The sequence below is a fragment of the Ciconia boyciana genome, chromosome 11 (assembly GCF_034638445.1).
Source record: "Ciconia boyciana chromosome 11, ASM3463844v1, whole genome shotgun sequence".
NCBI lineage: Eukaryota > Metazoa > Chordata > Aves > Ciconiiformes > Ciconiidae > Ciconia > Ciconia boyciana.
Window position 1 is genome coordinate 4,265,281 of NC_132944.1, and position 23,687 is coordinate 4,288,967.

Below are 23,687 nucleotides of genomic sequence, written 5' to 3' on the forward strand. Positions count from 1 at the left end.
AACAAAATTGATAGAATATACTTCAAACACTGCATTTATTACAAAGGTGCATAGAGTTTATGCCATTTGTTTTGAATACTTACATTTAAACTACAAACAACATACAAAGCTAGGTTACAGTATGTAATAAAAATCAACAATGATTATCTAGTAAATTCAGTACAACAGAATATACTACTGTATTTAATTTCACAAAACATTTCTGAAACAAAGGCACTTACAGAATTAAAAAAAATTAACATATACTCTTTCAACATTTAAAATTTTAATTCCATTCCCCCTCCCCTACGGCACTGTGGGTAACTAGTTTGACATGAAGGCAATAGCTACTTGGACTGACAGATCAGCAGCGCTTAAACTAAAAGTTTAAGGATCAACTCCTCCATCTTTTCTATAACCGTCCCATTTCTCTTAACTATATGAAAAGTTTCAACGGATGGCATGCCAACAACTAAATAAAATTTGGTCCTACGCCTTATTGTTAATGTTGATTAATACACTAACAATAAGAAAAGATCTGGTTAAGTACTCCAATTATGAAGTAAGTGGACCATTTTCTCTTCTTTCAACGAGTTTTGTAACTGAAGTAGTAATACCACTACTAAAGTAGTTCCTTGTATATTCATGATTTATCTCTTCACTTGTATATATAGTTATCATTAGCATATGTTCACTGAAGGAAAGGTGTAAATTTTCAGGCTCCTTAACCCTATCCCTCATCTCATCCCACTGCTCCACATACAGTGGTGTTCAGGGCAATTTATTTGGTCTGTACAACATCTACACCAAAACTTCAGATTTGGGGACCTCTGTTATTGTTGCCACTTTACTTTCCTACAATCTTTTCCTTAGGGATGATGGCAGATGACTGAGCCAACTTCTCATGAAATTGCAGATTTTCTTTTCATAACCAAAACATAACCCTACTAACACTGGCATAAACTGTATGCTTTGTCACATCAGATGGAGGAAAGGAAGAGCGGTGCAGAGTAACAACCTCATGAAGCCCAACACTAGAACACTGTACCTGTGCTCCGAGAGCTGCATGGCAGCTGTGTTCGCTGGCTGCACCTCACCAGCCAGACTCCATCCAGGCAACTGGCTAACAAAGGTGCTGGCATAGTCTGTGCCCTCCTTCTGTATGAATAAACACACAGGGGTAGGACCTATAGCAAGAGAATTATTTCTGCAGTTATTCAGTGCCCTCCCACACATAAAAATTCCACATTTCTAGGGAAACACTTCATCCTCCATACCAGAGACACTGTCCATTTTTGGTTGTTCTCACATAACTCCTAACAGTGTAATGAAGCATTGCCCAATTTTTCAGCTTACGAGGCAGGAAAGAGGAGGGACACACAGATATAGGACATGCATGCGCTGTGAGCGCCTCTCAGCACCATTCCATGCTATTAACTTCAACATTCTGAAAGAGGTGTAACAGAGGGGCATAGGTTGTCATGAATCCCAATGCTAAAAACTTTCTACAAGTTTATTCTGAAATGCCCTGAAGACTTTCTTGAAAAAAAGAATTGGAATAACCTAGAAATAGACCCAAAAATTAGGAAGATAAATAAGGCTGCCTTTGACAGCAGCAGTTTCCATCCATCATATGAGGTAAAATGATGCCACCATCAATGTTTTTCAAACAGTAATATACCCTAAATGTAGAATCACAGGACAAGTGGCTTAATGGCCTCTCTAAAAAAGTAAAATCAGTGTATGAGATATGTCAAAATTATTTCACTAATTCTGTCACAGCGATACATACAACAGACTAGATAGCTCTACTGAGGAATAACAAATTGTGTTTCAATGTTAAAAAAGATAGAATTGTAGAGGACACAAAAAAAAATCATGATTTGTTTGTTCAATACAAGGTGTATAGAGCCAAAAGCCTTGCAAATAGTGGTAATAGTCATGAGGATGTCTCAAGATGTTTCATGACTGCAAGCACTACCTTCTTGAAAATACACTACCTCGCTGTGAGCAAATCCTACCACTCTTCGTTTCCCTGACTTCTCATTCTCTTCTCAGCTTTATGGGAATGTTGAAGACAAAAGGGAGGTTTAATCTCTACTGTGTGTTTGTTGGGCTGGGATTTCTTATCCCCCCTGCACATTATTATTCAAACACAGAGTTTATAAAGATCTATCGTTCCTAGATTCCTGCCATCTACAGTTCCCACTAGAGACACAGTGACAAACCCTAAGCATTTAAAAACCCCAATCTATTTCTGACATCCCATCTCTCCTGTAAAATAAATTCCTTCCCTATGATGAGGCAGGACTGAACACTGGCAGGTACTTCTGCTTAACATATGATTAAGGTGCTAATTTTTCTTCCAAACTCATCAACAACGTATGAATTAAGTAAGCTTGTCCAATAATACTTGGACAACAAATACGCATCCAATAACTTTTATGAAGAATTCTCAGGTTTTCAGCTTTTGATATATTTGTTCTACTAAGTGGCAGAGAGTTTGGGTTTGTTGTTAATTTCTAGCTATAAATTAAAATGGCCTGAGAAAACACCCAATTAAGGTACAGTTTTTAAGCCTTAAAATTGGGAAAGAAAACAAGGAATTTATCAACTCATGTTATTTAGCACAGAAAAATGCAACTAGTCCAAAGACAATTAAATGTGGTTTGCTACCCCTTACTGAAGGCAAATGTGTTTCAAAAAAGGAAAATTCCCTTTTAAACGGTAAGTGAAATGTATTACATTGTAGCTTACCTAACAATAGTAGCTTCAAAATAGGCAGAACATACATAACATATATCAGGTAGTTTCTTAGAGACTAAGTTTTTATGTTTTAATACTGTGCAAAAGATTGCTACAGCTTTAGGTGTTTGATAATGCTCATACTAGACCATTCCTTTCAAAATTATTGCACAGCAAATGTTATTGTGGTTCTTATTTCTGAAGTACTCCTTCTTCATGCTTTTCTCATTGTATATAGAACAAAATCTTTTTGTATTTGCTTGAGGTATAAATTAACAACTTCTGCAAGAAAAATACTCCTTCCTCATACTCAAAGCATTTAAAAAAAAAGACACTGAATTAACTTTCACTTTACTTAGACAAAAGATTGCTGTCTTCCAGAAAAATATACTACAGTTGCACGGTGTAAACAGCACAAATTATACTTTAAAAAGTTTTGTATGCAGAAACATAGTAGAAGATCTTTTCAATAGGTGGGCTTCTGAGGATCCATATAAGCAGGGTTGTAAGGGGGCTGGCTGATTGGGTAAGGTGCTCCAGCACCAGCTGCAAAAGCAAAACACAAGAAAACACAGATTTGTAAAATTTACATTCTGAATTCTACATCTATAATGGCAACTTCTGTTTTGAGCACATGGTTAAGAGGTTCAACTTATCTAGCATCTTAATTGGACTGAGAACAGTTTGTGCTAACTCATAAAGCATCTGCATTTCAAAAGTAAGATCACAAAAACCTTTGTTCTTGTGGGGTTGGTTTTTTTTTTTGGATGCTTGAGTGTACATGTGTATTACAGCAGCCATAAGCACATGGTTAGCCTTCAGGGGAGAACATAGCCTAAAAAAAAAAAAAGGAACAGATCTAATCCAAAAAAACAGCCAGTGGAAGTCAGAAATGCACAAACAACAGGATATACCTGACAGTATGCTGAGAAGTGAAAATAAACCACTGTGCAAAAGAAAAAGGACTAGAGAAAGCATCTTGGGATTCCTTCAGGGAAAATGCTCTCCTGGTGTCACAGAGTTAATTAAAAAATTAAAATAAAAGGGAAAGAAGTATCCCACCACTACTGAGCATATTAAAGAGTCTGACTTGTATACAAGGTGTATATCACTCAGAAGATATGCTTATTTTCTAGTATTCTGAGACAAGCTGCTCTCAAGCAGCATCTTCATTTTGAGGTCTGTCAAATAGCACAAGTTAGTTCAAATAACACAGCACCTGATCAGATCCCTGGAACATGTAAGTGTTGTTATCTTTCGCTGATCTTGTAAAGTGAGTGGGTTTGGCTCCTGTGCGACAGAGCAGGTATTCTCTCCCTTGCATGTGACCTAATTAGAAGACTGCCCCTTGGTTAATAGACAAGAGAAATAAAGGAAAGAGCTCCCATTTTGAGGCATTCTCAGCTGGCAACATGGAAAGTGCTTTGAGATTTTCCCAGGAAAAAAAATTCAGAACTAACAAACCAGCAACAGTTTGAGAAACCAGAGTAGGAGAAGCAAAATGACTAGTTTATTGGTTCCCTCACATGATAAAGATGAAGCCAAAGCACTTTGGGGTAATCCCATAAAACCCACAGCTTCTTCAGAGTTTACAACAGAAAAAGAAAGTCAACAGGCCTGCCAAATCAGTGTTTTTACACGTGGGTCTGGTTTGCACATTGTTAATGTACAAGTTCTAACTGGTTTACAAATGCTTAAGACCACGAACAGATGTTTTATATTTGAGTTGTCATGAAAGAGTTACTTTCTAAGGGCATTATCTACTATTCAAGACTATACTTTGCTTGTTACTTAGAAGGATGAACAGTGTGGTTTGTAAGAGGGCTTGAAGATCCTAGGACAGATAACAGTCTAGTTTTGGCCTCTGTGAACAGACGGGAGCCAATTGTTCAGAGGACAGCTATTACCAGCAGAAGCGGGAATTAGTAATAGCAACAAAGCTGCATGAAAACAATGCTGTGAAAGAAGGAAAGCAGAAGAAAAGATTCTGATAATTCCAACTACTAGTCATCAGCAAACTTGTCTGAAGTTGATCAGAGACTTGTTATTCTATAAACATAGCGACGAACTACTAGAAAATGCCATCTGTGTATAGATTAAAACATCTAGCAAATATTAGATTAGAAAGGGGATGTAGAAACACCCAACTACTATACATATGTTAACTGGACTTTGATTTTAATATGAAATTTCAACTGAATTAGTAAAACATTCTTCTGGATCCACTGATAGTCCTACATACCACCAAACTTTGCCAATACAGCTCCAGCTACATCTCCTCTTGCAATGCTTAACATAGAAATGGTGATGGGTAAAGTTCAGCAAAGGTGAATTACAGCATCCACCACCACTTGAGTTTTACATAATTTGTTTACATTTACATTAATATAGTCATAGAAAATAATAGATGTAAATAAAATAAGATTGGCTCCAATGCAACTGTCTCTTTAGCTATTTAAGAGATGATGAAACACTCAGCATTGCCTTACCTGCCACTGTTTCATGATAAGCTGGGGGTCCTGACGGCTGCATGGGGTAAGGGGGAGGATACTGTGCAGGGTATGGTGCTGCCGGCATTCCCGGTTGTGGCTGGATAGCCACAGGCTGATATCCTTGATACGGGGCTACTGGGTAGTTGGGTGGCACTCCCTGTTGTTGGGGATAGGGAGCATGAACCACTGTAGTGGAAGTAGTGGTGGTCACAACAGCTACAAACAAGCAAAAGGAATATAGTTAGTGCTGGTAGTTCTAGGACATCACCTGGGACAGCCAACAACAGCAATGTAAAAAACATTCTCTGCTAAGATAAATTTCTCACTTCAAAATCTGGGTAATTTCATTTCAAAGTTCCACGAAAGATTTAGAAATGTATACCTCTAAATATCCTTCCATTGATCTCAGTGGTAATGAGAGCCTGCACACACTGGGACAGCAGCCAAGTTATCTCCTTGTCTCTCAACCACAAAGAGCAAAGATTTTTTTTCTTGGACTCTTCAAAAACCAGGAACTCAACCCTGCAGCCAAGTTATCTATCATTTGGTATGAGACTGGAAAAACGGCTCATTTTTAAATGTTATCTGCTTTTAAGGATTAAGGTGATAAAGATCTCCTTTATTAGGTAAGGAGCTTCCTACCACGATTGCCCAAATGAGTTTCCTTTTGTACGTTGTCTACACACCAATACATCCATGTGTTAGTACGTCTTTCTCTAAATAACAGTCAGAAAGGCAAATACACATTAAGTCATCGATTTTTGCAGGAGCTGACGGATCATTGGTTTATATCTCTTATTGGAATAAGGGACTGTTAACACTTTCTAATAAACTGCAATAATTTGTTTTCAAGATCTCCTTCCTCTTTATGCTACAACTATAGACTTTTCTCAAGATTGCACTGTTGCAGTCCTGGACCTTTGGTGTATTTTTCAGGTATATTTTTAAGAGACTGGGAAAAATTTAAGATTTCATTCTATTCCCTGGTTACCTAAACCAAAAGAAAAAAAACACACCACACCCCCACCCCCCCGAATCCACACATTGGGGGGGGTGGGGAAAGAGAACTTCTAAATGCTTAGAAAATATTCCAAAACATCTCTCTGCAACTTCACATTCTGAAGCAGCTTAAATACTTATTTTTAACATTTAGGTATTGCAACTTTTGTAGCAGAGAGGTAAGGCAAGATTATTTTCACCTTTTACAGGAACACAATTTTCCGGGGGGGGGGGGGGGGGGGGGGAAGTCTTGTTCAAAGATGTGAAAAAGAAAATAAATATACAGGTACTTACGCCGTGGTCTTCGACATGCTTTATACAAACAGCAACACGAACAGGTGAGGCACAGAATAATAGTAATTATAATCACTGCACAAACAGTAACTCCAATCGCAATAAGGGTTCCAAAACTGCAAGAAAGACACCAACAGAAGTAGTAAGAGTCTTTCACACAAATTTATTACTCTTTAACCTAACCTTCTGTGGCAAACACATTGCTCCTCCTCCAATCTAGTATTCTTACTACTTCATGCACTTGAGTAAGAAAAAACTGTCAAATGCAGTGCTACATGAGGTCAGGTCTCCTACATCAGTGGAAGCTGACCAAACCCGATCAAGGGGCACGCTCCCCTGTACATGAAGAGGACCCAACACGAGTCTTTGGTCCCTCTCATTTTAGCAGGACTGTGATTCTTGTTATTTTAGTGCAACTGTGTGTCCCTTTATGTATTCCAAAAGGTTACAGCAGTAAGGTTTCAAAATCACTAGTTCGATGATTTAACTTTCCAAGCATTACTTGACTGCTCTGAACACACAGGTAGGCATGCCTGAAATGAAGCACCTCAGACTTCGGGATGACAGCAAGTTCTTTGCACATTCATAAGACCTCCCAGGCCCAATCTTGAGACAATCTGCATACTGAGTAGACCTCTCCATGCTGCAGATTCTTGGCAGGTTCCATGGCATTTGTAAACAGTTGTTTTAGAAGCCACATTTCACATGATTTGGAAGATCTGAAATTCTGCCGACTTTACTGCAATGGCAAGTATGTTATGCTATGTTATGGGAGACAGAAACACTGCCTAAACCACCAAAACCTGGTACTAGTACAAAAAGGCCAAAGATTACATCAGCTTTAGCCTCTGTGATGAGTACCAAATGATGGAGGCAGACGTAAAGCTTCCAGAGATGACTGTTTATAACTTCTGTTTACCACACAGGGAAGAAAAAGTAACACTGTAAAGCATTAAATGCCCAGTGACAATTCCCTTTTAAGTGTTAATTTACATGACCTATTTCCTACTGTCTGAAATCAATAAAGCCCTTCTTCCATAGAAGCCAAAGTCTCCAGCATTTTTATTTCTTAAGAAATGCACCATGCATCAGTTTTGGGAACAATTGCAGGAAATCAGTTTTAATGAACAACAAGCTCTAAAATAACGAGTAGAGAGCTGATTTTATATCCATCCTGTTTTTGCTTCTTCGTAGAGATTTTGGCTACAGAACCCTCTAGTTTTTTTCCTGCTCAGTTTCCTGTTAACAGCTTTAAACAAAATGACACATCTCCAGAACCTCCAGCAATTTTTGCTTGGCTACCAAACAGCCATCAAATGTGAAAATTGTTTTTGAGTACTGACGACACTGGAAGGTTAAATCAGTGACAAAAAAAATGCAAAGCACTCTATCCCTAGCCCAAATTTGGAAGACCTCACCTCAGTCTTCTAGAGCAACTTAACCCTCAGTAAGCTGGACACTGAATATAAGCATTGACAAATAAAACAGGTTCAATTTAAAATGCATTTTTTTCCCCTAAGAGAGGTTCCATCAATTTTATTCTGTTTCTGCAACAGCTGTAAGAAAAAGCTTGGGTAAAATCTCTTTCAAGAATCTGAGCAACAATTTTATCTATCTAACTTGTGCACTGATTTTCTGAAGTACTAAATATAACACTATGGATTTACTTTTCAAGTACTAAATCTAATACTGTGGATTGCTGACGGTCACTGCACCTAAGCATTTACATGTAAAACAGGAAGCAGGAACTGCTGCAACCTCCTGAAGTCACAGAAGTCATGTCCAAAACACTGCCAGGAAAGCAAACAGATGATTGCAACACAGCTGCAAAATGTAAAGATGTATGCATGCTTTGTCACGTTTACTTGCACCTTTACAGAATGTTTTTCATATGCTGACTTGCACATGCAAACACATTCCTAATCATGCCACTTTTAAGTGCTTCCCCCATCCTCATGAGCATTAGTTTCACTTCAGCACAGTAAGTTCACAGCCAGCTCATCTCCATCCAAAAATGCCATTTCTTTCAAGCTTGGTATAAAAAGGAAGATAAAAATGAAATGGGGGGTGGGGGGGAGTTGATAAACATGCCTAATGATATCAGATCCCGAAACACAGGCTGCCTCCTGTCCATGAGGCCAACAGCAAACATAGCTCAAGTTATACTCATTATATAAATTCATATATACACTGGAGAAGAAAGAGAGAGAAGTGTGCACAATGGATTAATACATTAGACTTAACCATCTTGATTGCAACGTTCACAAGAAACAGCATGAATGTCTGTGTCTACGGCCAGCTCTAGAAACTGCAGGATGACAGATGTTAACTACAATTACTGCTACTTGTGGAGTGCCAACAACGTTTTCCTTGCTCTCGTTCCCACTTCTGTATCAACCCTGAGAAAGCTCTCTCACTAGGGAAGTTAACATTTCCATTACACACAATTATTACCAAGCGACATTAGCAGAGACAACAAAGGGAAAGAGTCTTCTAGGTTCCTCCTCGGGCTTTTTCCCCAGTAAAGAAGGAAAAAAATCCATTTTTGCTAGTGAACTATGCTAAGGAAAGAAATTCTTGTCTCAAGGAAAGAGATTAGGCCTGATAAAGGCAACTAAAATTCTTCACTTCTACAGACAATGCACCTCTTTGAACTTTAGCAAAGGCTGGGCAAAATCAAAGAAACCTGAGAAATGGAGAAAACAGACAAAGTGGAGAAACATCTACTCATCATAAACAAACTAACACAGCAGGAAATTGGCAGAGAGCCCTTATCTTTCACAACCAAATTCAAATTCATATGACAAGAGAGAAAACAGCACAAGACCATCTACAGCCAAGCTGGCCACCAACAGATAAACATTAGTCAGTTTGAAGCATGGACTCCATTTACTGATTTTTAATAAAGTTTTCTGCTCACCGAAGCACATATCTCATTGCGTATTTACTACCTCTAATAAGGAAAGTGACAAAAGCAAAGCTCAGGGAATAAAACCCTGCCATATCCTTATTTTCACCAAGTTGTTAGAGACACCCTGTGCATTTTCATCATTTGTCTGCATCTTTGCTAAAATGACACCACCACAGCATGATGACGTTTTGCATACATCTTTTAAAGAGCTAAATGGAGACACATATTTAAAGTACAGGCGTGCCAGGTGCATACACTTTAGAGTGCAGTTCTGTGTTTGTGTGTGTAAACACTGTGATTCAGTTCTAGACACTGAAATACTGTGTGATTACTACAGACCAAAATTATAAGCCTTCAGAAACAACCCAGTGAGTGAAATAACAGACAGGAGTTAGTTCTTCCTAAAGTTTTCTAAGGAGTGTACACAACTGGATTACCGTAGGCATTTTTATCACCTACTTCACAGCAGAAGCATAGTTTTCCTGCCAGTGCTTGGGCTCACGCAGCCTAATGTCTTGAAACAGCAGAAGGTAGCGTGACATTTACAGAAAACAAAACAGTATGTGCTATGAACTTGCAACTCGCAGCATCAACACCCTCTTTCAACACTGAAGCTCTTCAAAACTAATTTTTTTCTAACGATTTCTATTGATAATCAAAACTAGCAATACTCTTCTGGAATACCTGAATGGTCAGGCACTACCTTAGTGTAATAATGTCTGTCCTTTTACTGCCCAAGGAGTACTGCCCTGAGCACTTCTTCCTGAACATTCAGTAATACCCCACTAGTAAAACTACTGAAAAAAGTGCAGAAAGGCTACCACTAATAGAAGATGTTACTCAAGTGAGGCCAGAATGGTGCTCAGCATACTGAAAGGGTTAAATCCCTGACAATCCCTGACTAAGACCTTACTGTGAGTTTCACTTGCATCCTGGTTCTCTTTTGTTTTCTTCCCCTGCAAAGATAGTTTTAGTTACCTGCTGAGCAGAGCTGATGATAGGACATTTCCTGTAACTTCTTACCTGATAGGACTAAACAGGCCTTGAGCAAGCTCGTTAGGCTTCCTAATTAAATCACTGACAACAGGAACTCAGGAGGTTTGTGCCGAAGATAAGCACCAAAGAACTAGTTTAAATCGACCCCCTTGTAACATTCTGAGGCCGAAGGACTGATGAGCTAATTCAATTACTATATATGGACAAAGGAAGCCCAAACTTCAACTAGCAGACAACGTGAGGAAGACTATGGAAGACCACCGGGAGGGTGAAGAGACCCTAACCTTAATTTTACTGCGCATGCTTGGACTATGTAAATGAATTCTGGGAACTCATCACCATAAAACTGCCCTTTTCAGGAAATCTGATGAATATGTATTATTTTTCTGTATATGAACTGATGTGTTGTGCTAACCTGGCGGAGCACTTGTGGTGGAGCGATCCCCTGTGCTGCCCAGTGCTGCAATAAAGAATACCTGCTTAATAGTCATCCCGACTATTGAGTCCTGATTTCGGCTTTTCACGGCAACAATACTTTACTCAGCAAACTGTCTAAGCTTCAGAAGATGATATTCCAGATACTGTATAAAGACTCTCTTGCAGCGTGCTAAATCCAGAAAGCCTATACTCCTTTCTTAAACAAAAATATTGCTTCATTTAATTGCTTTCACTTGATGAATCTGTCTAAACGGACTCTGAAAATATTTGGAAAAAATATATTCACATTTAATGATAACTTAATTACCAACTGTTAGCATTATATGTAAATGAAAAAGAATAGACATAAGGGATTGTAGCTTAAAGATTCTTCCCCTGAATGGTTAACCAACCAACCAAATCAAACAAAAACCAAACCAAAAAACACACCTTACCCCCTGCATTCTGCAAACAAACGTCAGAGTGCAGAAATCAGGGTGGCCACAGCACCAGATCAGAATGCTCTGCTGGCGTCACAGTTTGAACACGGGTTTCCAGAATCCCACATTACATACAACATAGTCTCTAAATAAAGCGCAGTTATAAACAGCTTGAGCTCATTCACTGCCATTTCCTCCTTCTTTCCCTTCACATAAAAGCTAACTTTTGCCAATAATCTAATAGAAAACAAAATTGAGAAAAAACCCAAACCTAATAGCAGTTTTACTGCAGCAATGATAAACTGCAACTTCTCATAAAATCCATGGGAAAGTAAACATGAAGAGACAACTCCCTGCCCTTTCTACCACCACCTCTCTCCTTCCTTGCCTTACTCCACTCCTACCGCTATTCTCTCACCTTTGGAAAGCACTAGATTTTATGTGTAATAAGCATACCTCACAGACTCACCTTACCTTTAAAGTTGTCTAATTATTCAAAATATGTATCAGTTCACATAAAGGGATTTATGCAATCAGTGCCGGTTTTACCCCTTTTGGTACTGCATGAGATGCAATGGACATACTAAAATGCAAGAATCAAACCCAGGATCTAAATAGTACTATTTGTAGCAGTTAATTCTCAAGGCAGTTGTTCATATTGGAGATCTCAATCTTAAACACTGTCAAGTGGAAAAAAATGTAAAATGCTTTGAGTGTATTTAAGGCCTTTTAAAATATCCAAGTTTCAATTCCAGCAACATATTTTTAAACCTCCTTAGTAGTTTGAATCACATAAGTTGGCTTCATCTTGCAAGCCCTGCTGTAAAGAAAGTTTTTGCCTATCTATGCATTCATGACAATGTGACACACTGCAACTTTTGTCTTTAAAAAAGAAAAAATACCCAAATGAACAACCACAAGACCACCTAGTTCTGAAAAAATTGGTTTAAGCCTATTTATTTTGCAAGTTTTAATCTATTCCAAGATTTGTTGCATGCTGCAAGAAACATGTTGGCAGGGCCCTTTTCAAAGGCATGGCTGGTTTTAAAAACAAACATTTACAAATACTGAGTTACAGCTGTAACACAGGGTGGTCTGGAAAGACTTCAGAAGATAATTTAAGCCATTCCTAAAAGTCTAAAAAAAAAGTGTACGCATATCATTCTTTACTGCTCCAGAAAAGGATACAGTTCCCAGAAATGTAACAGAATGCTAAATGTCCTGACTTGCACTGACTCAGGTATAGGACATGACCAAACAAGTCCCCAGACTAAGATGCTTTCCCAAGTCCAACATTTTAGTAACAGCCATACAATGCCACACACTGCCTCCAAAGCTTAGCAGGAAAATAAAGGACAAACTTTTTTTTCTTTTTAAAGATAAAGCAATATGACTTCCCTAGAGTTTTTCAGAGGGATTAGTTTTTCCAACTTTACAAACACCACACTTCCTCAGTTTAATATTTTAGCATGAAGATTCAAAACATAAGAACCAATTTGCTAGAGACTAAAAAAACATTTCCTATTACACAAAAAGCAAACTTCTGTGAGGTTAATACTCACAGGAAAACATTAGCATGACTTTAACATTTGATAGACTGACCAGCCTATTTTAGCACAGCTGGGTTTTGGCCCACAGGAGCTTCAGCCCCTGCGGACAATCAAAATATACACCATATAGTTAAGCGTCATAGTCTGGGTGCTATCACACTAATCAGTGGTGCCAGCCATGGTCTGCTCCAGCCATTTTACCTAGGGGCCGCCTCCCCAAAACGAGATCTCTACATGATCAAGAAGTGTCTAAGAAACAAGGGCCCAGTGATTCCTCTGGTGGGCCACAGGAAACTTAAGACTCAGACTGAATAGCATGGTTTCACAATTATGAAATCTTGAGTAACTGCTAAGTCATCTTAGAAGCTATCCAATGCAGTGAAGTGTGGATTGGAACTGTAATGTCTGCACTGGTCTTTCAGACAAGTGTTAACTCAAGTTAGCACTTGAGAGTGTCCCTTCTAGGGTCCTGCCCACGTACAGTTCCTTAACGTGGAGAAAATGCTTTCATCTCATTTTGGCTAACCCATCAGTGCGGTACCAGCTCAAGTCATCGCTAATTGTAAACTGCTAAACTGCTCTAGCATGGACACAGATTAACTGCCACTGAAAACCACTAAAGCTTATCACAACTTTCCATAGTTCTTTCTGGGTACCCCCTTAAAGAAGGAAAGTTTGCAGCAGGAGCCCCCCAAGACAATCCCTGGGACACCTCTGCTTACCTGCAGTCTAAACAACCCTCAGCTACGTCCCTGAAGTCAGGACAAACCTACACAGCTGAGCACAGCCCAGTGACCCTTAGCATCAGCCAAACCAGCTCTGGCATGGGAACCAATACTAAAGCAACAACAATAATGCCATGGTAAGCCAAGAAGCCCTGCAACTGCAAAAGTGTGCAGCTGAAAAAGAATGCAAGAGTCTTTTGAGAAAAAAGTTCGCTAAATATGTACTGAATGGATCTTTTTTATTTGTTCAAATAGGAAGCTGATGTGGGTTGCTTTAAGCCCAAAATAATAAACTTTAATATAATGCACAAAGAGCTTCTAGAAGTACAGTTAAGTACTACTTTTTTAAAAGACACTAACTTCTCTATTTTTTCAAGTAACATGTAACAGGTTTAGCACAACAAGTTCTTAAACAGCCTATATGAGAAAGTGGCAGGGAGGGAACTTTGTGGAGTTTGTGGTTTTACTCAGACATCCGACACCCGGATCCAACAGATTATTATGGAAGATGTATACAAGCATCTCTTCTTGGTCTATAAACAGCTCACTTGTACTAAATATGTCTGTTTACATAAATTCCTTTGTAATGCATACTAAAAATACAATTTTCCAGGGAAGTTTCCCAGGAAATCTACTATCGTACACTTTGTAGACATTTGAGAATAATTGCTATAGGTAACTGCCACATTAAAAATATGCATGTAACAAGAGGGGAAAAGTCAGAGCTGCATTCAGAGGGACTAAAGTCTTTCATCAACATTGCAAGAGTTAACACTGCAGCTTCACGCAGGTCACAAGACAATTTCAGGCAAGTCCATTGGACCCTCAGCATAAAAACTGTCCTTAAACACAATACAAAGCACTTGCTTCCACAAACTATAAATAAATTTAAAATGCTCCTTTAGTGGCAAAAAGAGAAGGTAGATTGATTACAGGCACAGATATTTAAGGCAAACAAAGTAAGTCAGTCCCCCTCCTACCATTAGGGTCCCAGTTCAACAATACAGGCTGTTACCCTCCACCCTAATTAAAATTTGGGACCAACATAAAGGCAATGGGAAGGATTTTTCTGAAATGGTTAACTGAATTAACAGAACAAGTTTAACTGAAACAAAAAAATTAAGTACCACAGAAAATTTTCCCCACGTAAACAACAAGACTATGAATTTGCTACTGCCGATACCACACTAATTTGAGAAAGCAGATTTAAGCAACTAATTAGAAACTAACTTGGCTAAAGAGTTAAAGTTTTAAATAACATTTTTAAAAAAGGATTTTTTTCTGGCAAATTGCAAGCCACTGTATGACTTGCCAAACACACTGAAACTGCAATCAAAGGAAGTTTAGACTAGGTTACACCCACCAGCGTTGCTTACCATATAACCCAGCTCTTACATGAAACACACCTTTTTCTCTACCCACATTACTCATATGTCATCACATATGTAAAAGTTAGAAACACCGTGTTCAGGCAGGAGCAAAGTTTAAATTAGGTAAATTAATTATCCTATACTACTATGAACTGACATGCTGCCTCCCTCTCCCTCTCTTTGGGAGAAGTATTACTCATCCAGCACAATGAGGATCATCAAGGAAAATCTATCACTGCACAAATAAGAACAGACCTCTGCAGCAGAGGTCACATCTGGCTGACCACTACTTCTCCTTTTAAATGGTATTCATCATTAACAAGACCTTCATAAAAAAAGTCACAAAAGTTACTTTGATGACTGGTTCCTTCCATAACTTAAAAAAATAGAGGTTTTTAAGTTTACCTCTCAGTGGAATTCAGAGCCAGAGATCACGCTAGCAAACATGGAGAGGACTATCACATTAAAAATGAATGGTACAAAATGTTTTTAATAAAAATAGACTTTGTCAAAAGACCAACCTTTGCACAATTGCAAGTTTCCTGAAATTAAACTAATTTGTTCATTTCACAGAAGACACTACAACTGCAGTTTTAAAACGCTAGGCAATTTAAGGACATTCTCCTCCTCCCATAATACATCTACAACACAATCTATCACAGATACATCTGGCTACACCTCAGGCCATGGCAGAAGTATATGAAATGGCAGAGTTGGAGCTAGCTTCAGAACCCACATGCTCAAACTTTCATAGATCCTACTAAATAACAATCATGGTCTTTTAACCATGTTTTCAGGAAGGATTCTGTTTCTCAGGCTACAGGACCCTTCTCTGAGGGTTATTCTGCCTGTGGCTGCTTTGACAAACTCTCTCCAGAGTCAACCTATATGTTAAAAATTTACTGTTTTCAAAGTTACACTGTGTAGAGGCACAGCAAAGCTCACAGGGTTAGATGAGGGAACACTCTACCCTAGTAACTACATACAGTCAATGAAGTACACATCCACAAAAAAAATGAACTCCTGAACGCAATCCAAGTGATTACTCTTACTGTGTCTTTGCATGTTTAGGCCAGGTTGTCTTGGTTTTTGCCATGAAACTGTGTTCTGTAGTTAGAAGAGCACACTAACCCAGCCATGCACATCTGCCTCTTGAGCCAGGACAGCATTTTGCAATCTCTCCTTCCATCTTGGTTTCAGAGTAAATGAACCTGCACGAGCATTAAGCCCACAGCCTGAAGCAGGCAGCTGAGAAATCATTAACAGCAACTCACAACTGCTTTGTCAGCTTTAAGTAGCTTCTTCACTGAGAATACAGCGAACACAAAACCAACTGCTCTGTAATGCAAGTTACAAATTGTGCGAGCTTGTATTCACTTTTCAGGCTAGTAAAAAGCATAGAACAATTTTTTAGAATAGCTTCAAATCCAAATCTCAATTGTTTCTAGACAAGAAGCTTACAGTCCTTGGTGAGATTAGCCTGTGTCTGAATGCAAGCCTTACAGAAAGGGCTCTGTATGCAGTTTAACTCATTTATTACAGAAAATATTGAGGACCAGTAGTGGAAAAGAAATCCTCTGCTCATTAACTAGAGACTGCTTACATTTCTAGAAGTTCTTTTCCAATGAATAATCTTCCTAATTTATTTTCTTATCATCAGCAACCTATTACAGATGCTAGAGCATTCAAATACACCATAAAGTTTGAACTAAAGTCCCTGATAGTGATGGGGAGAAGAAGGAGAAATGGGATATAGTTCAACACCACAGTATTTTTTACTTTGTCTATGGAGAAAGCATATGCTTATAAACATTTAAATTGAGAGACAGCAAATTAGGGTAATCACATCTTCCACAGTTAGAAATTTACTAGTTTTACCAACTTATGCACACAGCAGACCATTGCAGATGCTGCATTTCAATCAAAGGCAGGCAGAATGACATGGATCTTCTCCATTTCACAAAAGGAGAACCAAGTCCCAAGACAAAACATTGATCAGCCCATGACAAAACCCGAATGAGAGCATCCCCAGTCTAACAAGGCCGTCCTGTCTCTGCCAGCTGAGGCTTCCCAGGAAGACTGTCATTCTGCCTCCCTCCTCTCATCACATGAGGATGAACAGTGTTTTCTCAAGCACTACTGTATCTGTTACACAATCTGCTGTAGCTTCAAGGCAGAAACTAATTCAGAAAGAGTCCAATTAACTGTGTACAAAGACAATTTGAAGTTTTGTTTCCATTTAGAAAGACTGACATCAGCTGCCCCAACTACATAATTTTCTTCTGTAACTGATACAGATGTTCTGAATTGCTCCACCTCCTTAAACACTCAAATACTTCACAATTAGTTGAATTGTGGATGTGAGTCATCTAATTTCCTTTTCCAGTAAGGGTCACTATTGGAAAATTGGCATACCAAGGCTAAATAACCATGTTACCAATGCAAATTATGACAACTGCTGTTCCTAAAATGCTTACATTTGCTTCCAAATGCAGTGTTCTGGGAAGCACAATGCTCCCAAGTACTTGAAAGCACATTATTAAGATGCTCAAAAGGAATGTCATTTATTGTCTTTAAAATGTCCAAAAGAAGATTATAGGACATGAACTGGACTTAATAGGGTTGCCCAAAGTGCCTTGCAACCCTGCCTCAACAGCACTTGATATTCAATACTAAATACTGAAAGATATTAACATCAAAGGATGCTAATAAAAAGAAACCTACTAAAAAACTGGTGCTTTGCTTGCACTTCTGCAGAAGACCTCAGAATAAACACAGCAAAAAAAGTAAAAGCACAAGCCAACTAAAAACTCCTCAGCTAGACAAGACAAGGAAGAACATACATACCACTACTAACCCTTCCCTAACGCTGCCCCATAGAATTAGAGCATAATCGTGGCAGGTTTTCCAAGCAGGGAGAAGAGACGCCCCAGCTCAGTCAGCCCTGTGGCAAGTCCACATGCAGTTTGTGACAAGTCCTCAGAGAGGTGAAACTCTCTTGAAAAGCCGGGATTTATGAGCAGTGTGCCAGAGTGGTAACTTGATCTAGGAATAAGCCCGATGCAAGAATGAGGAACTAAACGCTTTCTGACCCTTAATGCCAGGAAACCATCACCTCCTCCTTTTGAAGGGCAGTGTCAAAGGTGGTATTTGCAACTCATGAGAAAGAACAGGGCACTAAAGGAAGTTGCCCTTTGTTGCCTCTCCTCCTGTTACAAACTGCTCACAGACTATCCTCATCTTGCTGGGAGATACAAAGAAATATCTCAACTGACATCAGCCCTCCTCTCCACACAGTAAAGTATTAAACAAACATAGTCATCAAGAAACAATGTAAAATTTGCCTTTTAAAATAAATTGGCATGGAGCAAGAGGGTGGAGTATACCTTGCAGGCAGAAACCAGAGACGACTCTTTCAGAAGGAATACAGCTTACTGCTTGGTTTAAAAAAAAAAACAAAAACCACCCCACCAAACCAACACACACCACCCCCCCTCCCCCCGCTCCCCCCCTTCCCCCCCCCGAAACAAAACCAACCCAAAAACCCCAACACACACCACACAAACACCTGGGCAAAGTCTGTAATGAAACAGAAACCTACTTGGTGTCCAGTGACTACAGTCACAGAAAGCCCTACTCGCTTTCATTCCCGATGTTGAAACACCCTAAACTGGACACCTGGAGTTATTAGTCACTTTGGAAAGTTCTGGGATGTGGTTTTTCCTCTGCAGTCACATCCGGGTGGCTTTTCAAGAGCGATATTTCTGTGAATAATTACCATCTTTCTATTAAAATTGCCTAACCCGAAAGTAAGTTTGATGTTAAGGCTAGGCCTTTGCACAACACATTAATTTTTCACAGCTGTAAAGTAACCGAAAGGAAAAAGCGAAATTGCTAATGACCCATTTTCTCAAGGTGCGACATCAATGAGTCTCTCTTTTTAGACATTCCATAGCTGAAAATAAAGATAATTAAAGCAACTTAGCTGCTACTTCCTAAATGTTTTCTGTCATTTACAAATGCACCTCCGTGGACTGTGGGCCGTGGTAATTCCTTTGTGGGCCTTAGTAATTGTGCAGAGGTTTTTTTGTTTTGTTCATTTGTTTTTTAAAAGACTACATTCTTTCCTTTTCTGTGCTTTTTAATAACTATCCTTGCTGGCAAGGAAAAAAATGTATTTATTACATTCTTTATATTTAACCTTTATTACTCCAGCAGATTCAATACCTCTGCAGCCCCAAAGATGGGAAATGGAAGGTTTTTTTCATATCTTTCTACTAAAAATGCATCAAGAGTGAACGCTGACCGCCAGATGAGGCTCACACCTGCTGTACTCAAACCACGCATCTGAAGATACGCAAGGCAGCTCTGTCAGCTTAGCAGAGAAGAAGGGGCACCCCTGCTCCAAAATATTGGTTGTATCAACCCTTTCCTTATGGAAGACTATGGGGTCAAAAGACACCAAGGATCCAAGACATTCATTTACCCTCTCCACATCGATGTCCTGGCGTGTACCACGGCGGCGCTACCATTCGGCGCCTCTAGCGAGGCTCCCTCCCTACCGTGTACAGAATGCAGAAAGATACACCGATAGGTTATACAACGCAGGGTGCTCCACTCAGCTGTGGCAGAGAACGAGCACGGCCCCGAGTATCCGCCGCACCGTGCCATTCCCAGGAGGCGGGGGCGATGCCGCTTACGCCGCCCCGCCCGCTAAAGGCTACCGACTCCGCGCACAAGGGTTGCTCCGGTGCGGGAGGCACGGTCCTGCCGCGGCACGGCGTGCCCCCCCCGCCCGCCGCGCCCGCTTACCCCATGCTCGCCGCTGCCGCTCGCTCCCCGGCCCCGCCGCCGCTCACGTCACGCCGCTCGCCCCGCCCCCTTAAAGGGCGCCGCAGCCACGCCCGGGGCTGCCGCGCACCTTCCGCGGGAGCGCGCGGCGGCGCCCTCGCTGCGCGCGCAGGCCTGAGCGCCCCCCCGCCGGCCGGCCTGCCCCCGCCTGTGGCGTTACCGCCCCGCCCGGAGCTCGGGCCCCCTTTCTGTGACCCCCGAAGTATTAATTATTCCACTTATGCAGATGCATCGGCTACTCATAGCTCATGAACTACCCCTGTCCTCTCCCTGTAGTCTTCCACGCTATGAAAAATAGGCACGTTTTACAGCGGGACTCTTGTAACCACCAATATAATGCATAGACTTAAAATGAACTTATTTTGCCCGAGACTGAAATAGAACAAGAAATATTGGTAGAAACTAAGTGCAAAAGATGCTAAAAAGCAAGGAGATATTTCAAACCAAAGCAGCCTCTCCTACTGAGCCACTACGGCCCTAACCTGTCAGCATCGAAGAGCACAGAGCAAGTGTGCTAATGCTGTAGAGGACAACCTCCCGTTCAGTAACAAGGGTACGGACTGTCACGTACAGCGATCGTTACGGTCCAAGCCGCACAACCTAACCTCCTCCTCACATCTCTACTTCTTCAAACATTCTGACATGTACGTGAGTTTGAGCGCTCCACGTTCTTAACACACAAATCAGTATTTCTATTTCCATTTTCTATCGACACTGATTGATTACACAATGAAGAACATCTCAATAAATATCATTTTAAAAGCTGAGACTTTGCATGGCTTACCTAGGGCCAGAAGAAATGTAATCATCAGGGTCCGAAAAAAACTGCCTGTAATTTATGTTGCTTGAGTCAGAGAACCTGTATTAACAGAATTCATTTAAAAAATGGAATTTACAACTTAGTCAAGTACCTGGCTAAGTTCCAAACGCTTATGAAAGGTCATGTACACTAAAAAGAGAAAGAGATTAATTTTGTCATCCTCAAAGAAAAATTAAATAGGGTAAAAGTATTTGAAAATGCTCACGAGAACACACACCAGTTCACGCATCAGTTGGTCCACCTCATTGTTCCCATTTTACAGATAAGTTACATGCATTAATGTAGATCTCTAACAGAGCCAGATACAGAGCTGAAAGGTCCCTTTGTAAGTTTTTAACCATTAAACTGTGTATTTTTGTCATTTGATGACAGAATTATAACCTGCTGTATACACTCAGTTTGCCTCGTACCTTCCATCAAGCAGATTACACTCAAATTGTCGTTCTTCATCAAATTTTAAGAATGCGTTAGAGCAACAGTATCGATGCACGCAATCTCCACAGCAGAAGTTGGGACAGGATTTTGCAGGTTGTGCCTTGCCATGATGATCAATATACGCCTGACAATCCTCACCCAAAACTGAAAAGAGTTAAAATCCAGTAGTTAGTAACTAAAGAAATAATCATATAAAGTCTCTTTCTCAAACTGACCATCTCACCAAGGTTAACACTTAAATACGGTTCAAGTATTTTGGTTAGGTTTTAGAAATCAATTATTTCCTTTAGAGTATAGCAAAGGCAAATACTTACTCCTTGCACACAAAGTATCTCGTCTTTGTCAAGTAGCTCTTCCCAACTGTTTACACATACATAAAGAACTGAACTGCATGCAAATACACCTACGAGATGCTCTGTCTGGTGATATTCTCTTCACTACACCTGCTAGTAGCTACCAAATGACTGTGAAGACTCAAAGAGCAACATGACTACCCAGATACGTTAAAAATCCCACACAGGCCCTAAGACCAATTAGAAGAACATGTTAAATTTTCCTAGATATTTGACTTGATGCAAAAGATGCAACACAACTGCATTCACTGTAGATTTGGATTTCCATGTGACTTGGCTGTTTCTACCTGTTGCTTTGTTTACTTCACGGAAAATCCTAATCCTGTTAATCCATGACATAAAACAGAGATGTCACAAAACAGAGATTCCTAGGACTAAAATCAGTCAAGTGGCGTCTTCCCACTGCAAGCATCAACTGCTGCAGCTACAACGGTAAGGAAATAGAGATATTCATGTCATAGGATGTTCTTAAGAGGACATCCCATGGTTTTTCAGCATTGTATTGCATTGGGCTGTTTTCATACATTCCTTAACTGGCTGTTTTCTCTCTCTCTGCCCTCTCAAGCCTGAACAACTGCAATATAAGAACAGCACATTAAAAGCTTCCAACTGTCACATAAAAATACTTCTCAAAGCTTAAGCAAAAAGCATTTCCCAAGAAGAATCTTTAGCAAGAGTATAATTATAACTTTCAGTGATAAATGCCGCAGTCAGCTGGTTTCTATTCCTCTGACCATTTCAGCCATGCTTTAGCTCAGCCCTCAGACAAACCGTGATCCTTTACTACTCAGACCAAGTTAAATGTCCTCTTGCATGTCCACTAAAGATCACATTCACCTTTCCTGCACATCTGTGCAGAATTTGACCCATCAGATAAAGCAACGCCACTGATGCATACAATATCAAGAGCGCTTCTCCTTTTCTGAGACTTCACCTGATTAAGTCCTATGATCATATCTGCTTTTTCTCATCACATGACAAAGTTGGGGAAGACCACAGGCTCCATCCTTTAAGCACAATAACAAGAGAGTTACAGATAGGGCTGCTGAAGAAACCCCAATTATCAATGTTAGCATCTGATAGCTATGTATGAACTCAATTATCAAAAAAGTTTATATAAACAGTGCTGTTTATGCAACATCCTCACTTAACACCTAAGTAATTATATTATCTTGCCCTAAAAGGCTAAAATTTACTGTGTCTTTTAATTTACTGTGTCTTTAAATTTTATAAACTTTAAAATTCACTGTGTCTTTAAATTTTAAAGGCTAAAACTCACCGTGTCTTTTAAAGGCTTTTAATGGGAAGCATCAAGAGTGACCGGCAGCCACTTTGTGGTACGTCGTTTCTCCCTCAATAGTCTTACCTTAGGTTTACCAGTGGAAGTATTCATGAGGTGGGTCCACGCAGCCATTACTGGGGCACTAACTGCTGCTGTCTAGCAACGCATACCGGTATCAGCACAAACCTACCTCACTTCCAGCATAACTTTTCTCTCAGGGAACGCAATTCGCACCGAAACCGCTGTTCAGGCGTGGGTATCTCCTGCCCGCACTGGGGCCGGGCCGCGTGGGTTTGGGGCGCCCCACCCACATGAGCGCCCCAACCCCACCCGCCCCGGCCCCGGCGCCTGCCCTCGCTGGACGCGTCCACCGCCGCTGGGGCGGCTGAGCTGAGGGGTCCCTGCTCGAAGCCAGGGGCTCCCCCATGCCGGGGGCTTCCCCGCAGAGCCTCCGGCCGCGGCAGGAGCCCCCGAGGCCGCCTCAGAAAGAGACGCCGGAGCCCGCCAACCCCCCTTGAGGGTCGAGGCCCCCCTCGCTCGCAGCACCCGGCACCCCCCGCCCCTCAGCCGCCGCCCCGCGCTCACCGGCCGCCGGCAGCAGGCAGAGGAGGCCGAGGCCGAGGCCGCCCCGCCAAGTCGCCATGAGCACCGCCGCTCCTCCCTCGGGCGAGCGGGCGAGGTCTGGGCGCTCCGCCGGGACTCCGGCACCCCCGGGGCGCCGCCGCGCGGCCGCGGTAGCAGCAGCGGGCGGGGCGGCGGCCGGAGGGGCGGGGCAGGGAGGGGCGGGGCGGCGCACGGAGCGCTGGGCGGGGCCGCCTCACGCACAGAAAGAGCGGGAAAGCGCTGGGGGGGCGGTGGCTCCTCCCGGTGAGCGGTGCGGAGTGTCGTCCTGGGTAGAGGGGGCTGAGCCCGGGGTGCGGTGTTTGGGCCCGCTGCTGAAGGCTTCCTTCGTGCAGTAGAAGCCACAAAGTCCTTTTTACTAGAGATGGCAAACACCTGGTGAGGAAGTCACTCCGCAGAGTTCAGGG

The 23,687-nt window shown here is 41.0% G+C and overlaps 1 protein-coding gene across 3 annotated transcripts; it reads right to left on the minus strand.

Moving 5' to 3' along the window:
- Positions 1–23,404, minus strand: SHISA5 (shisa family member 5). 3 transcript variants are annotated; one of them, XM_072875953.1, is made up of 6 exons: positions 23,245–23,404; positions 21,000–21,168; positions 20,554–20,628; positions 6,510–6,625; positions 5,214–5,432; positions 2–3,270 (listed from the first exon to the last, which is right to left on the minus strand). In XM_072875953.1, the coding sequence occupies exons 1-6, from the start codon at positions 23,300–23,302 to the stop codon at positions 3,191–3,193; spliced, it is 717 nt and encodes a 238-aa protein (XP_072732054.1). In that variant the 5' UTR covers positions 23,303–23,404; the 3' UTR covers positions 2–3,190. The 3 variants fall into 3 exon arrangements, with proteins under 3 accessions (XP_072732055.1, XP_072732054.1, XP_072732056.1); XM_072875954.1 differs by lacking the exon at positions 20,554–20,628 and having other exon boundaries at positions 1–3,270; XM_072875955.1 differs by lacking the exons at positions 20,554–20,628; positions 21,000–21,168; positions 23,245–23,404 and adding an exon at positions 19,731–19,785.
- Positions 23,405–23,687: the final 283 nt, after the last annotated feature.